Source organism: Elgaria multicarinata, chromosome 5 (assembly GCF_023053635.1).
Source record: "Elgaria multicarinata webbii isolate HBS135686 ecotype San Diego chromosome 5, rElgMul1.1.pri, whole genome shotgun sequence".
NCBI lineage: Eukaryota > Metazoa > Chordata > Lepidosauria > Squamata > Anguidae > Elgaria > Elgaria multicarinata.
The window spans coordinates 16807562-16824443 of record NC_086175.1 but is presented as its reverse complement, the minus strand read 5'-3'; the positions used below and the strand labels follow the sequence as shown (position 1 = coordinate 16824443).

Here is a 16882-nt window from a genome sequence, read left to right as displayed (position 1 = left end):
ATGTTTATTCACTTTCAAATTAAATGTATCCCTATGCGTGTAATAAATAAATCCAAAGTTCTTTGAGAATTTTCACCTGACCCTTAACAAAAGAAAACGAGAAAGGTGTAGGAGTCAATGGGGACCCAGGCTGAAGCAAGAGTCAGAAAAATATGAATTATAAATGGAGGCATGTATTAAATATAATTTTGAAACACATTGAGGGCAAGAGAACATTTTTATATATATACAAAGGTGGTCAGAGGAGGCAGTACTCACAGGCAGTACTTAGGAGGCCGTAGTATCTAGTATGTGGAATTTGTCTCTTTATTTGGGACCTTCGCGATATTGGATCTGCAACTGGAGGCTGAAAAGACGTTGGGCAGGATCAAAGAATCACTTCCAAGCATCTCAGATTCAAAACAAAAGGAAACGTACTTAATGTGCATGATGATACATGTGGTTTCTCTCTCTCTCTCTCTCTCTCTCTCTCTCAGCCTGCCCGTCTTCCATGTGGCATTTCAACTGATACCATATCTTCAGGACAAGACTGCAGTCCTTCCTACCACTGTCTGGTTGTTAGTTTGGTTTTCCCATTCTCGGTTAATTAATATAGAATCATCACAATCCCATGCTTTGGTCCTCACAAGCGAGTCCTATGAGAAATGGTTGAAATAGCTGGGTAAGTTCAGCCCGGAGAAGAGAACATTACGAGGAGACTTGATAGTAATGGCTTTAAATATCTGAAAGGCAGCTATGGAGAAGATGGAACAGATGTTTGCTGTTGCTTCAGAGGGTAAGACTAGAACCAATAGGTGGAAGTTGCAGGGAAGCAGATTTCAGAAATCGCACAAGAAATTTCCTAATGGTGTATGCCAGCAGAACAGACAGCCTAGGGAGGTAGTGGGGTCTCCTTTGCTGGACATATTTAAGTAGAGGCTAAATAGCCATCTGTTGGTGATGCTCTAGCTGCATCCTGTATTGCCAAACCAGCACTAAGCAAGGATGGAACTAGATTAGGGGTTCAGAACCTCAGGTCCAGGGGCTAAATATGAGCCTCCTGGGTTCCTTTTCTGGTCCTCCAGGATTCCCAGGTGGCCATGCTCTTTTCTGCTGGCCCGACCCCTTCTCCCAAACTGCTGATTATTTGGTAGTTTCCTGGCTTTTGTTGAGTTTTTATCCCATTCGAAAAGGTTGAAATGTCTATGTCTCTCCTAAGGCCTAGTTACTGGTAGTAAGAGCTTTATGAGGCAATGTTATGCATGCTTAGACAGAAAAAAGTCCTACATTTCCCAGCAGGACAATGGGAATTGTTGGAGTCTTTTTTTTCTTTTTGTCTAAACATGTAAAGGATTGCACCATTAAGTTAAAATATGCTGCAATTTTAGTCCCACCTGTTTTTGTCTTTGGGCCTGACCACCACAGGAATGTGGTCACCCAAAAGCTTCTCCTAAATGGAATTTGGCCCTTGGACTGAAAGAGGTTGTATGCTCTAGAGTAGCTCCAAAGCTCTTTCTAATTCTATGACCCCTACCATGGCTTTATCTAATAAAGATAAACTGTAAATTACATATCTAATACAGTTAGATATGTATTAGATCTAATAAAGATCTAATACATATCTAACTATGTAACAAAAGGGTGGAGAATGGGTGGGGGACTTTGTTTTATTTATTCATCCTAATCATCATCATCATCATCATTATTATTATTATATTTTCACCTTCTTTTTTTACAATAAATTGATTAAGTTATGTAGAAAAAAATACAACCAAAAAAAGAAAGGAACAATAAAGGGAACATAATAGCCTGAATAAAACCGAGATTTAAAAAACGGAATAAAAATGGTAAGGTCACCACTAGTAAAGTTTGATCAACAGTTTAATAATTAGCCTACTTGAGTGGGAATGCCTTTGTAACTAATCTAAAATGGTATTAGGCTGTAATCCTATATACACTTACTAGGGAGTAAGCCCCATTGAGTAAACATGCACAGGACTGCACTATTAATCTAATTACAGAATTAAGCAACAGAAAAGAGGAAGGCAGATAGAATCTCGTTTAAGAGAGTATTCCACAGAATGGGTACTGATTCTGAGACCTAGTCAATCATATGATGGGGGAGGGAGCCAAAAAGGAAGCCTCAAAAACCCTTAGGAAGTAGGCAAGAATAAAGTGCTGTTAAATTACCAGCTTCTGCCGGACAGGAAGCATTAATGAAATATCAGACAAAGAGGTATGCTCCTGCTCACATGAAAAGTCACCAATTTAATAAGCACTCTTTTTTTTCATTGTTAGTGCTCGTTAACTCCCACACTGCTCATGCCGAGGGCGCATTCATAATGCTACCAGATTGCCAGGGCTGATGTGACTACCGTGGTGGCTTTCTAAGGATGTAACATAAGACTAGGACCCATTTCGATGAACAGGAATACTGACCTATTAGAAAGGGAGTATTAGAGATGTAAAAATATTTAATTATTTCCCTATTTCTAAAAGGGGAGTTTTTTATGGGGTTTTTAAAGGGTTAAACTGGAAAACATATCTAATTGTCCTATAAGAAATAGAATTTCACCTTTGCAGGGGGTGAAATATTTGGTCAGGCATTGGCCTTCCCATTATGTTGTGACTACATTTCCCATAATCCCCAAACATGAGTCATGCTGGCTGGGGCTGATGGGTGTTGAAAACTGGTTTGGTTATGCTCTGGAGCATTTGTGTGTATGCATTTGCACAAACTGCATCCCTCCCCTTCAGAAAAAAACCCAATGTTTTGTCTCAGTTTTTCCAGAAATCCGTTGGGGGGAAAACTGAGACAAAACATTGGGTTTTTTTCTGAAGGGGAGGGATGCAGTTTGTGCAAATGCATACACACAAATACTCCAGAGCATAACCAAACCAGTTTACAACACCCATCAGCCCCAGCCAGCATGACTCATGTTTGGGATTATGGGAACTGTAGTCCAACATAACGGGAAGGCCAATGCCTGACCAAATATTTCACCCCCTGCAAAGGTGAAATTCTACTTCTTATATTAGATATGTTTTCTAGTTTAACCGTTTAAAAAACCCGTAAAAAACTTCCCTTTTAGCTCAGTTCAAGACTGGTTATTGTAAATGGAAATGCAGCATTCAGCAATGAAGAACTGCCTTCAACACTGTTGAATGGCTGAGACGACAGACCATGACCTTGGGTATAAGAATAGGAATGCAACAAGAACACAAGAATGTCCCTGCTTGTTGGGCTTTTTCTCTCCCCCCACCCCAACCATGAAATGTTGGGGAAGACACAACAGATAACTGTGAGCACAGCATACACATTTGCGATCATTGAATGCAGGCTAGTTATTCTTTCATGCCCTATTACAATTCCGTCATGCTTTGGAACCAGTCCTATTTCAGGTCAACTACAATTTTGGTGCGCACGCTTTCCATACCTTCATCCCAACCATTACGAATGGAACACTACTGGACCCATGACAAACCTCTGTGGAATTTTACTCCTTATCTTCTCCAACCGGGAGAGCAATCCATTAGCTGTTACACCTTGAGTGCTCTTTCTCAGCCATTCGTACACCTAATCTATTCCACCACCTTTTAACCTGCATTTCTCTGGCTGACATATGGGAATGACATGCTCAGGGTATTGCTGTCAAAAGCCCAAAAGCTCACTTGTTTTGCATTTCCATCAACCAGGGGCCCTATAAATAGCATTATCTTGACCTGCCCTGAGCAGAATGAGAGAGTGTGTTGAAGTGGGCAGAGTACAATCTTTACCAGAGAAACAGGATGGTTGTCAAGTACTCAGCTGGGCACAGGATATGGTCAGTGGAAAGGGGCCGGAGGCAAACTGCCAGACAGCCCCAAGATGTTTGACCATATTACCTAAGGTTAGTAGAAAAAGAAAGGCTGGGCTCATCCAATATTTTACCTTTGACCTTCAGCATAACGACTTACAGGCAGAGTTTGGACGACACACGAATCAACAGTTGTTTCCCATTCTGTTCCTATTACCCCCTTCCCCAGTTGATTAGCGTGTCATCTGAACTCAGCCACATAGTCAAATAGGAAGCCTACTCACAGAATTCCTTGCAGGTGAGCTGCAGTGCGGCCTTGGCTGAGGCCTGTATGTTGGGACAAGCAACAACCCTGAGTAGGAGAGAGGTACACTAGGCTGCAACACCCACTGTAATACTAAATACTAAGCTATATATTGTCAGTATTCCACATATGTAAATATTCTACTTTATCCATTTACAGCAAGGGGCGGGGAGCAGATGGGGAACCTCAATACTATGTTTTGCCCCAATCTCCTTCATATTGGAGGTTCTGGATGGGATTGCACTCACCCTGAAGGAGCAGGTTCGTAGCTTGGGGGTTCTTTTAGATCCATCATTGTCACTTGAGGCTCAGGTGACCTCAGTGGCACGAAGTGCTTTCTACAAACTCTGGTTGGTGGCCCAGCTACGCCCCTATTTAGACAGGGATAAACTAGCTTCAGTTGTCCATGCTCTGGTAACCTCCAAGTTAGATTACTGCAATGCGCTCTACATAGGGCTGCCTTTGAAGACAGTTCGGAAGCTGCAGCTCATGCAAAATGCAGCGGCCAGATTGATTTCGGGAGCCAGAAGGTTTGACACTATAACACCTGCTCTGGTCCGCTTGCACTGGCTGCCTGTATGTTTCCGAGCCCAATTCAAGGTGCTGGTTTTGACCTATAAAGCCTTACACGGCTTGGGACCACAATACCTGACGGAATGCCTCTCCCGACGTGAATATACCCAGTCACTACGTTCAACATCTAAGGTCCTCTTCTGGGTGCCTACTCCGAGAGAGGCTCAGAGTATGGCAATGAGGGACAGGGCCTTTTCGGTGGTGGCCCCCAGACTCTGGAACGATCTCCCTGACGAGGCTCACCTGGCACCAACACTGCTATCTTTCCGGCACCAGGTTAAGACTTTCCTCTTTGCCCAGGCATATGGCGGCACATCTTAATCACCCACATGTTTAGTTTTTTTAACGGTTTTTAATGTTTTATGTGTGTATGTTCTGTGTTTTAGAGTTTTAAATTTTGTATTCTTGTTTTTATCTCAATTTTAGAATTTCTGTACACCGCCCAGAGAGCCCTGGCTATGGGAGTGGTATATAAGTGTAATAAATAAATAAATAAATATGTCTTTACAGCCTCATCCTTGCACTCTAATAGTGGAGTGAAGAAGGGGTGGGAAGTGACCAGATTCTGACAGCCAGTTTGCAGCTTGATACAAAACATGTTTATGCAGATGTAAGTCTCACTGAGTTCAATGTGAATGACCTCCTATTTTTCTTCAGGATTACAGCCAAAGGCTACAATACCAAGCATACTTCCTTCCTTGCAGGTAAGTCCAAAGGATATCAATTGGTTTACTCATGAGTAAATTTGGATTGAATACAGCAGCTGGATGTACTTAGCACCACAGAAAAGCTGGCAACCCACCTTGCTGGCATCAGAATTCAGAATGAAGCTTTAACAATTTGAGAAGGCCACCAAGGTTGACCACTGACCAGTTACCATTGAGGAGCAGCAGCTAGCCACAACCTCTTCTCACTTGCCCACCTTCCCACTGTTGGGCTGAGTTTGGACAACACGTGAATCAAAGGTTGTTTCCTATTCTGTTCCGCTCCCCCCACCCCCAGTTGATTAGTGGGTTGTGGACCCAACACTGTGGACACACCATTGCTCAAAGCAAGTGGAAGAAAGCAAATAATGGCGCCTCTTCTCACTTCCTTGCCATGCCATCTCCCCGTGGAGAGTATGAAGACCCGGACCCTGCTCTTTGCAAACACCTCTTTGTCCACACGGGCGGGCAAGCAAGGGGCACAAGAAGCAGCCTCACTCCCTTTGGGGAAGCGGCAGGGAAGACTGAGCTCTCCGCACTGCAGGCCCAACCACAGAACGGGCCAGAAGAGAAGGAGGCATGCCTGGCGGCAGCTGCCCTTCGCAACCCTTCCGTTCCTTGGTCGCCCAACTGGGTGAGCAAAAGGCAACAAGGAGCAGGTGGTGGCTCCACTCCCTCCGCCTCTTCCAGGTGGCCACGGTGGGTCCGCTCCCAACCGCTTTACCTTCCAGACCAGGTGGCAGGAGCAGCAGCTGTTCCTTGCAGCTGCCTTCACTTTTTAGTTGCTCTGACGAGACAGGGGACAGGTGCAGTCCTCAGAACCTTTCCCTCTGAGCAGCACAGCGGCCCCGCTAGCCAGGGAGAGCGAGAGAAGGCGGCAGCAGCTGCTGCTCCTTGCGGTCGCTTTCGGTGCCCGGTCACCCACTCGGACAAGCAGCCAGTGGCTACCCCGGGCATGGTGGGAGGTGGGGCAGACGGGACTGGTCCCACTGAAAGACAAGTAAGGAAAGAAGGGGGGGGGGCGACAGCGAGGAACCAGCCTCCATTGATTAGATTTGCAAAGCGAGAGGTGCTGCGACTCAGACCTGGCCTGTTCTCTAACCAGTAGGTGAGACAGAGATACTCTGCACATGCTCAGAGGAGCGCTCTCCTTTCCTACAAGAGAAGAAGCCGGGGAAGGCCGATGATGACAGGTGTATGATCGGAGCCTTGGCGCCGAAAAGAGGTTCCGGGGCTCCGCCGGGGCATCCTGCGCGGCTCTTGTCCTCCGCCGCCACCGCTGCCCGCAGCCTTATTAACCATTCTGCACAGCAGCAGGCAGCGCGCTCGCCGGCCGCCCGCCCGTCCGCCCCCAGCGCCTGAGCGACGGGCCCGTCCGCCCGTCGCCTGGCTGCCATCCCCGCCCCGCGCGGAGCCAACCAATCCGCCACCGCCGAGGGGCGTCGCTTCGCCTGGCTCCCGCCCTCCCTCTGGGCTTATTGAGAGTTATATCAAGAAATTCAGTTCAGAGAGAAAAGCGAAGAGAAGCGAGAGTGGAGTGCGAGAGGGAGAGGGAGAGGGAGAGCGAGCGAGCTTGCACGGCGGCGGCTCCCTTCCAGCAAAGCAATAAAGCCTTTCGGATTGGCAACCGTCGCCCCACGCGGAGCCCGGAGCCCAGGCGAGCCTGGCGTTTCCCTCCGCGCGCCCTCATCGCCACCAGCCTAACCAAGAAGTTGCGGGCTCAGTTTCCTCATCGGTTTCTAGACGCGGATGAGGCGAGAGAGGGAGACGGAGGGAGGGGAATGAACGTGCGGTGCAGAGCGTGACACGCCGCCGATCTAAACAAGAAGTGCGCGGGGATTGCCTGCCTCCGCCTGCCTGGCTTCCTTGGGTTTGTGGAGCTGCTGGTGTCGCCTGCGCCACGTTCCAGACGCCCAGGAGGGATCAGCATCACTTTGATGATGATAACGGTCATCATCACCATCAAGAGAAATAAATAAAGCAGGAAAAAGGGAAGGCGGTGGGGAGAGCGAGCGAGAGAGAGACGAGATCCGCGCGCGCACCGAGAGAGGATGACTAACCCGGACAGAACTGTGAATTTGTTCTTTGGAGTTGTTAATTTGCCGCTGCGAAGCAACACCTCTGGGCTCAAGGAGGCAGCGTCCGCCTTAACGATTGCTTGCTGATTCTCTCTCTCTCTTCCCCCCCCCCCCCGCGGCAAGCTCCGTCCCCAACCCCCCGCCACACGCCTCCCCCACCCCCAAATCACGAATTTGGTGGCTCGTGCGCCAGATGCATTGTGTGGCGCTTTCTCCGGGTCTTAGAAGAACGGCTCCTTCCCCCCACGGCGGCGGCTGCTGCAGTTCCTCGGCACAAGGTACAGCGGGCGATGTAAGTGCAAAGTTACACACGCTTCGGGGGGGAAGAAGGGGGTGGGGGGCATTAAAAATGGATTTCGAGATCTTTTCGTGAGGGAGGAAGGGAAATCTCGGCTTTGCCTGGGGGTTGAGGTTGCTGCCTCCGCAGCCCCTACCTACCTGCATCGGTGGCAATGGAAATGATTCGCGGACATCACCGCGTCGCTTTTAATGCAGATGTAAGATCAGAGCTTCTGACCAAACTCTCCCCGCCCCCCAATCCATAAGGACGCCTGGAGCTTCCTTTGCTCCCATAAGGGCATCTGAACAGAAGTCTCTCTCCTCTCCTTTTTCTTCACCAGCCCTGTTAGGCTGCAGTATTTATGTGTGGCAGCTGCTTGCTAATAACACATCCGGAGGGGCAGCTGAGTGTCACCGACTGCATCGTGTGTGCACCCCCCCCCGCCACACACACACACAACCCCATCCAGAAACAAACCAACGAGCAGATTCCCAAATAGCATCCTTCTGCCTTTTCTTTGTAAACATCTGGCTTGCTGCTTCTGAGTTGGTCCTAGGCGCCTCCTCCCCAAATCTTCTGTTTATGTTGAAGTTGAACATTGTCAGGCAGAAGCGAGCCCCGCACACTGCAACATCTGGAGAAGGTGACATTTTGGTTGGCTCTCGGGAAGAAACTAGAGGTCCTGTTTTTGTCTCCTTTAGTTAATAAGGATGGGAAGTAGCCAGAGAGCTGCAGCAGAAGCAGCAGCAGCACCGGCAGTTTGTCTGAATCCTTCTGTATCCTAGACCATCTAGTAGCACAAGCATAGGATGAAGCATACGAGCCAGCAGAAAGGACAATCTAGCTAGGTAATTTAATTGGGGGAGGAGGATGCATGGCGCTTTAAGTTGCAGTTAGTGTACAATTCATGCTATGCATTTTTAAATTTATTTTTTTAACTTGTGTTGCATTTATGGGTGGAAAGAGAAAGCATTGAATGATAGGCACAGTGCTCTGGACTGTTTTGTGCACGAGCGTATGAATTGCATCTTCCCTCTCAATCCTGCGACTAGTTAATTTCATTCTCAATGTGTGCAAATACTAGTAGTGGTATATTGGTGCATTCATGGAGAATAATTGCCCCCCCCCTCTCTCTCTCTCTCTCTCACACACACACACACACAAGAAAGAGAGAGAAACACAGTGTGTGAGAGAGAGGGAGAGAGAAAAGGAAGCAGGTGGCAAGTGTTTCTTGTTTGCAAGTGTGTGTGTGTGTGTGTTTTGCAGAAACGTGGAGCAGGACTTGGCAGTTCCATGCGGTGTCAGTTAAAATGAGACAATAACGCTTGTTTTTTTTTGTTGTTGTTGTGATTGTGTTGACAGTGCCTGTCGGGAAGTAAGAGCTGTGATGTGATGCATCCTGCAGTCCTCCTCTTGCAAACAAGGCAACACTCATTTGTGGAAACCTTGAGATCCTAAAACCCGGAGAAGGAGCTATAAACACATTATCATGGACCTGAGGGATTTTTACCTGTTGGCTGCCCTGATTGCCTGTTTAAGGCTGGATTCTGCTGTAGCTCAAGAACTTATTTACACGATCCGAGAGGAGCTGCCAGAAAACGTCCCCATCGGGAACATACCAAAGGATTTGAACATTTCTCACATCAATGCTGCCACAGGAACCAGCGCTAGTCTTGTCTACAGACTGGTCTCCAAAGCAGGGGATGCCCCTTTGGTGAAAGTGTCCAGCACCACGGGGGAGATCTTTACCACCTCCAACAGAATTGACCGAGAGAGACTTTGCGCTGGGGCTGCCTACGCCGAAGAGAATGAGTGCTTCTTTGAACTGGAGGTGGTTATTCTCCCCAATGACTTTTTTCGGCTGATCAAGATCAAAATCATCGTGAAGGATACCAATGACAATGCCCCTATGTTTCCGTCCCCTGTCATCAACATCTCCATACCCGAAAACACTCTCATCAACAGCCGCTTCCCGATCCCATCAGCCACGGACCCTGACACTGGTTTCAACGGGGTGCAGCACTACGAACTTTTGAATGGGCAAAGTGTCTTTGGGCTGGATATCGTGGAAACGCCGGAAGGTGAGAAGTGGCCTCAGCTGATAGTGCAGCAGAACTTGGACCGGGAGCAGAAAGATACCTATGTGATGAAAATCAAAGTCGAGGATGGTGGAACCCCGCAGAAATCCAGCACGGCCATCCTCCAGGTCACAGTAAGTGATGTCAATGACAACAGGCCGGTTTTTAAAGAGAGTCAGGTGGAGGTTCACATACCAGAGAATGCCCCTGTAGGTACCTCCGTCATTCAGCTTCATGCCACCGATGCAGATATAGGAAGCAATGCAGAAATCAGATATATTTTTGGTGGCCAGGTTGCTCCTGCAACTAAAAGACTCTTTGCTTTAAACAACACCACTGGGCTGATTACAGTCCAGAGGGCCTTAGACCGAGAGGAAACTGCTATCCACAAGGTGACAGTGCTGGCCAGTGATGGTAGTTCTACACCTGCCCGGGCAACTGTTACTATCAATGTGACTGATGTTAATGATAACCCCCCCAACATAGACCTCAGGTACATTATAAGTCCCATCAATGGCACAGTGTACTTATCTGAGAAAGACCCTGTCAATACTAAGATTGCCCTAATTACAGTCTCAGATAAGGACACTGATGTGAATGGCAAAGTGATCTGTTTCATTGAGAGAGAGGTGCCATTTCACTTGAAGGCTGTTTATGACAACCAGTACTTGTTAGAGACCTCTTCTTTGCTGGACTACGAGGGCACCAAAGAATTCAGCTTTAAAATAGTTGCCTCCGATTCTGGCAAGCCCAGTTTGAACCAGACTGCCCTGGTAAGAGTTAAATTGGAGGATGAGAATGACAACCCTCCAATTTTCAGCCAGCCGGTAATTGAACTGTCGGTTTCTGAAAACAACCGCCGTGGTCTGTACTTAACCACTATTAGTGCCACGGATGAGGACAGTGGGAAAAATGCCGACATTGTTTATCAGCTTGGCCCCAATGCTTCTTTTTTTGATTTGGACCGAAAGACAGGGGTTTTGACAGCCTCCCGGGTCTTTGACAGAGAAGAGCAGGAGAGGTTCATTTTTACTGTTACAGCCCGAGATAACGGCACCCCTCCCCTGCAGAGTCAAGCTGCTGTGATTGTGACAGTACTGGATGAGAATGACAACAGCCCCAAATTTACTCATAATCATTTTCAATTTTTTGTGTCGGAGAACCTACCAAAGTATAGCACCGTAGGAGTGATCACGGTGACTGATGCAGATGCAGGAGAGAATAAAGCTGTGACTCTTTCCATCCTGAATGACAATGAGAACTTTGTCCTGGACCCTTACTCTGGAGTTATAAAATCAAATGTTTCTTTTGACCGGGAGCAGCAGAGTTCCTACACCTTTGACGTCAAGGCTATTGATGGAGGGCAACCACCGCGCTCCTCTACTGCAAAAGTCACCATTAATGTCATGGATGTTAACGACAACAGCCCCGTGGTCATCTCCCCACCTTCTAATACTTCTTTTAAGTTGGTACCTCTCTCGGCTATCCCTGGCTCCGTAGTGGCTGAAGTCTTTGCTGTTGACATTGACACGGGAATGAATGCTGAACTTAAATATACAATAGTAAGCGGAAACAACAAAGGTTTGTTTCGTATTGATCCAGTGACAGGTAACATAACTCTGGAAGAAAAGCCTACTCCAACTGACGTGGGGCTGCATCGGTTAGTGGTCAATATTAGTGACCTGGGTTATCCTAAATCCCTACATACTCTTGTCCTTGTGTTTTTGTATGTCAACGACACAGCTGGAAATGCCTCTTATATTTATGACTTGATCCGCAGGACTATGGAAACGCCCTTGGATAGGAACATCGGGGACAGCAGCCAGCCTTATCAAAATGAGGACTACCTGACAATAATGATTGCAATTGTGGCAGGTGCCATGGTAGTCATTGTGGTAATATTTGTCACCGTTCTGGTCCGCTGCCGCCATGCTTCCAGGTTCAAAGCTGCCCAAAGGAGCAAGCAAGGTGCCGAGTGGATGTCTCCCAACCAGGAGAACAAACAGAACAAGAAGAAGAAGCGGAAGAAACGGAAGTCACCTAAGAGTTCCCTGTTGAATTTTGTTACCATTGAGGAATCCAAACCTGAGGATGCAGTTCACGAACCTATCAACGGGACCATTAGCCTTCCAGCTGAGCTGGAGGAGCAAAGTATAGGACGATTTGACTGGGGCACTGCACCACCAACCACTTTTAAGCCTAACAGCCCTGACCTTGCGAAGCATTACAAATCTGCCTCTCCACAGTCTGCTTTCCATCTTAAGCCTGACACCCCCGTCTCGGTGAAAAAACATCATGTGATTCAGGAACTCCCTTTGGACAACACCTTTGTTGGGGGGTGTGATACCCTTTCCAAACGCTCTTCCACTAGTTCAGATCACTTCAGTGCCTCAGAGTGCAGTTCCCAAGGAGGCTTCAAGACAAAGGGCCCCTTGCACACCAGACAGGTAAACGAGCACTTTTACTGGTCTATAAGTACTGCATACAAGTGCCCACTCAACCAGTATTAAAGTGCCAGGATGTCTTTTCTTTCGCTGTAATTTTAGCTTAGTTATAATTTGGATAGAAAACGGAGGGGGGGGGACAGAGAAAACATGCCCGTTTACTATGTCTCTGGGGCAGCAGGACTATGCATTTGTAGAATGAATAGGATGGTCCAAAGTTAGATGTCACCAACTATTTTTATTTTATTTTTATTTTAGAAAGAACTGTATGCACGCACTCATGCACAGGTACATTCACACACACATTCACACACACATACACTCCAGAGCTTAAAGCAATTGTGTAAAGTTTATCAAAAACATATATATCGGTATAGACTCTAGAGGTTTACAGAAGACGAAGAAGAAAAATCATTTCTCAGTCTGCCAAATTCAAGTCAAAGGGAGAACAATATTGACTGTTTCAGGATTAAATATGTTAACTTCTGATCAAAGAAAAGTTGAAGTTTCACATGAGGTTGGCTGAAATGTGTTTTGTTTTTTTGTCCCCCCCCCCGCCCCCATTTGTTTCAAACTGATCTGGAACATTTGTTAAGTTATTGTTGTTCATGGGGTTAACTTTGTCTTCACATAGGCTCAAAGATTGCGTTGCACTGTGTTTGTTGGGCAGGCTATAACTAAGCTACCAGGAAGTCTTCCTCTGTTTTGAACTACAATGCTTTTTTGTTGTACAGTAGTAAAGTTGTGTGTCTATTAGAGAAGAGGGTTTTTAGGTTGGTTTGTGCGTGTGTGTGTGTGTTTTTAAAAAATGGCCAAAGTACACTTTCAAAAGGGATGCATTTGCTTTGAATAAAACAAGAATTATGCAGAAAAAAAATCCATTGTAAATATGTTCTCATATTAGTAGTGCAAAAGTGATTTGTCATAACTCATTTTAAAACTGTGAAATATGCCATATGAAGAAGGATTAGGAGGCTGGGAAAACTCCTATTTCCACTAAATCTAGCATTAGGGGGGTTGGAGTTATTGGGGGGGGGTTGTGATTTCTTTTTAGGTCAAATAATTCCTTGCTAATAAAGATTTCACTGTGGTGCTGTCTAATTCATTTCACTGGTGCTTGTCCTTTGCCACTAAATTAGAATGTCAGAATGCGCCTGTAGATGGCACTAAGGTACTATGTGGCTTGGGCTGGCTTGCTGCCAATCCTGCAGTAGATAAGAAATGGGGGGGAGGGACAGTTCAAACTGGTACTAAAGCCAAAGAAACCTTTTATTTAATGACAGTCGCACTGAAGCGACCAGTAGTTAAGCTAGCATGTTTTGCAGTAGCTCCTTAGTGCTTAGTTTTCATTTCATCAATTGTCTAAGGCTTTCGCTATCAAGCACACATCACTGTTGACGTTATAGTCTCCTGAGTTATGGTGGATTGTTTGGGTTGATCACAAGGTCCATAGCCAGAGAACTGGGCAAGGCATGGTTTGATAAGTTTGTGCCATTAGAGATGGATAGTGACCATTCTGTTACCTTGAGTCATTTCCCAAGCTGTATGTTATGTTTCTCAGAATTGCATTTTGACTTTTGAACATCTCTCTGATAACAAGGCACTGTATTTAAAGCTCACACTTAGGAGGTATCTTGTTGAAGTAATGACCCCCAGAGCACTCAATAAACTCGTTAAATGGGATTTGAGGGAAGGAAATCTTCACACAGAGCTCTCCTTCATAACTATTTTGAAGCATTGCTATGTCCTCAAAGTAATGTTCACGGTCATTTGAACACGTCTGTCAAGACAACTTCAAAAGAACAACAACAACACCCCACTGACCATTAAATTTCAGTGTAATGAGCAGATTGTAAGTTTAGATGATAACACCTGCAACCCCGTCCCTTCCATTTTTGTTACAGAAGTCTCTGAAATTGTTTTGATGTTAAGCGATTCTGTTCCACTTTAGTTCTCATTTCCTGGGCTCTGTTACAAGAATGAGACTTAACTTCTTTGAGGAGTCAAATGAGGATTAAAATCACAAATACAAAACGATTTACCTGGCGGAGCATGTAAGCACCACTCAAGAGACTTGACAGTTCAGGGCGGGGAAACATAAAAATCAGCGTATCCCATTATATCTTTTTCTTTAATGCTGTTAAAAAAAAATGCATAGTTTTAATAGTCTAGCAATTATCAATGTAGAAGTGCTGTTTTAAATGAGTCATATGATGATGATGATGATGTTTTGAGAGCCCGTGGAAGGATGGATATGATCCAGAATTATTCAGATAGAGCCATGTTTCACTGATATAGTAGAAAGCTTTTGAACAGTACAAAACTGATGCCTTAATTTTGGATCATCTTAATTGAGAAGGCATCACCTGAGCCACTGAGATCCTGGATGTTTTTCTTTGATAGCAACAGGAAAACCGCTTTTGTAACCAGTGGAAAGATGAGTAGGGGCTGAGGTGTGTATAAAGACAACATGATTCAATTGCCCATTTTGGTTTCAATGGCAAGGCTCGGTTTAAAAATAGACATCTAGGTTCTTGGTTTTGTGAAAATTATGTTGCTTGCTGTTATCACATTGTAGCCATTGATGGCAGGATGTATGGAGAAATTGGTACATTGTCATTATGCCTTTCATGAAGGCTTGGCAATTAAAGCAGCAAGCCTAAATACATGTACTTGGAAATGAATTCTGTAGACACCAATGAGAGTTATTTGCAAGTAAATGTGTTTAGGAGCTAGGTGTAAAAATAGTTACTTTTGCTTTTTTAAGGTTTGGTCCAAAACATTCATCAGTGAATGGTTACTCCAATGGGTTAGGGTTTGAGCAAAGAACACAATCCACTGGAAGTTGTCCTTCACAAGCCCTGTTGAAATGGATTGTAATGGCATAACACCCATTTAGTTCAGCAGAGCTTCTTCAGAATGTCTAGTGGATTGTAACTCATAAAACAGAACCGATGGACATATCGGATGGGTTTGAGGGTGGGAGTTTCACCCTGCTATCTATTACCTAGATCAGTCTTCCACAAATTGGTGCCCTCCAGATGTGTTGAACTACGAATCCAGTTATCCCCAGCTAGTGCGACCAACACTTTGGGGAAGGCTGATCTAGATGCTCTCTATTTTGGTCATTGTTCAGCTAAATATGGGACATAATCCAGTGAAAACTTCTTCCAAACAGGGCCTGTTGAAATATATAAAAGCTGTGCAAGATTTGGTTTCCCATTTGTTCTATCCAGATTTGTGCAGGTGAACATACCATCTAGATATTACTCTGTGTTTATACCCACATGAAACCTGTAGGATGGCTCTGTAAAATAGTAGAACTATCACAAAATCAGATTTTTTTTCAAAGGTTGGTCCTTCAAGAATATGCAAAATATCAACAAAATCTTCACCAGAATAAGTTTAATAACGCAACCTTGAATATATATCCAATCTCAGTATAGTTTATTACTAGGAGACAATGCATTTTGGTTGCTCTAAACACCTTAACCTTTCAAAATTGTATTGTGAAATGTGAAGATTTAATTGTCTTTAAATACATTGTTTTATATCCCAAATTCTTTTACAGATGTCTTGAAGCAGATATGGGGTTCAGTCTGTGGTTTTCTTGGTCCATTGAATTATAGCTATAATTAAAAAAAGTAATCATTAACAAGCCTGGATTTGAATCATTGGATAGCATGGATTGGAATCATTGGGGTTAATGGACTGATCATAATATTTGCTAGGGCAGCAAATAAATGCTTGTGATAAAGAATATTTAACACTACACCAATGGAGCTTCACAAACTATGATGTTACATCATTGTTACTGTGATATTATTCTAAGTTCTATAGCAGAGATGTTAGCAAAGGTATTTAAGATTGTCATAGCAATACACTTAAATGTAAGTACTTACGATCAAGAGGGCCGTGGATTGGAATTTAAGTGCCTAAAACACAGGATTTCTTAAATACTAATCTTGAAAACCTATGTCTATGCTGCAAAATAAATAAGTGTATAAAATTTCATTAAACAGACCTGCACGGCAATAGCAAATTATTGTCAGGCATGAGAAGATAGATATTCTGAGCAGATAAGTTACTGAAGAATAGAAATGACTGTCTTAAATGGAGCCATACCATAGAACACATTGCACTCAAAGGCAATGGCCTGGTTTGGACAAAATGCTACACCTTAGTATAGCATTATGCACATAACTCTGCTCTGCCCTTACCTCTGATGTGGTTGTGAGGAGGGGATTGGAAGGCATTGCTTCCACTTTTCAACAAACTTCAGTTTGTTTTGTGTGATCCATCAGTTAAAACTATGGTTTATATGAACAATCTGAGATCGTAAACCACAATTTCAAATTGGCTTGTTTGGACAAAACATAGTTTAAAAAAAACTAACCACAGATTGGTCTGGATCAGTTACAACAACCAATTGTGGATAGTTGAACATAAAAGTAAATGCTTCCAATTGCTTCCCTGTGTCTGTGCCAGAGGAGGGAGTGCTCATTCAAAGCATTAAACCATAGTTTAATGTTACGTCCCCGTGTAGTGTCAAATGCTGCCCTCCCAGGAGCTGGATAATAGGTTGAGGTATTTGATCCAGGACCAGGAGGAGTATCTGTTAGTGAGCCTGGTTGAGGTTTAAGAC

At 44.9% G+C, this 16882-nt stretch overlaps 1 protein-coding gene across 3 annotated transcripts in view; it reads left to right on the top strand.

Annotated features, from left to right (window-relative positions):
* The first annotated feature begins 8931 nt into the window (after positions 1-8931).
* The window catches only part of PCDH9 (protocadherin 9), a 962265-nt gene continuing 954314 nt past the window's right edge, over positions 8932-16882 (top strand). For 2 of the 3 annotated variants that reach the window (XM_063125991.1, XM_063125990.1), the window contains exon 1: positions 8932-12240. In XM_063125991.1, the coding sequence (XP_062982061.1) occupies positions 9205-12240 (3036 nt within the window). In that variant the 5' untranslated portion in view covers positions 8932-9204. The remainder of the gene's footprint in view (positions 12241-16882) is intronic. The other variant, XM_063125992.1, reaches the window with a different exon arrangement.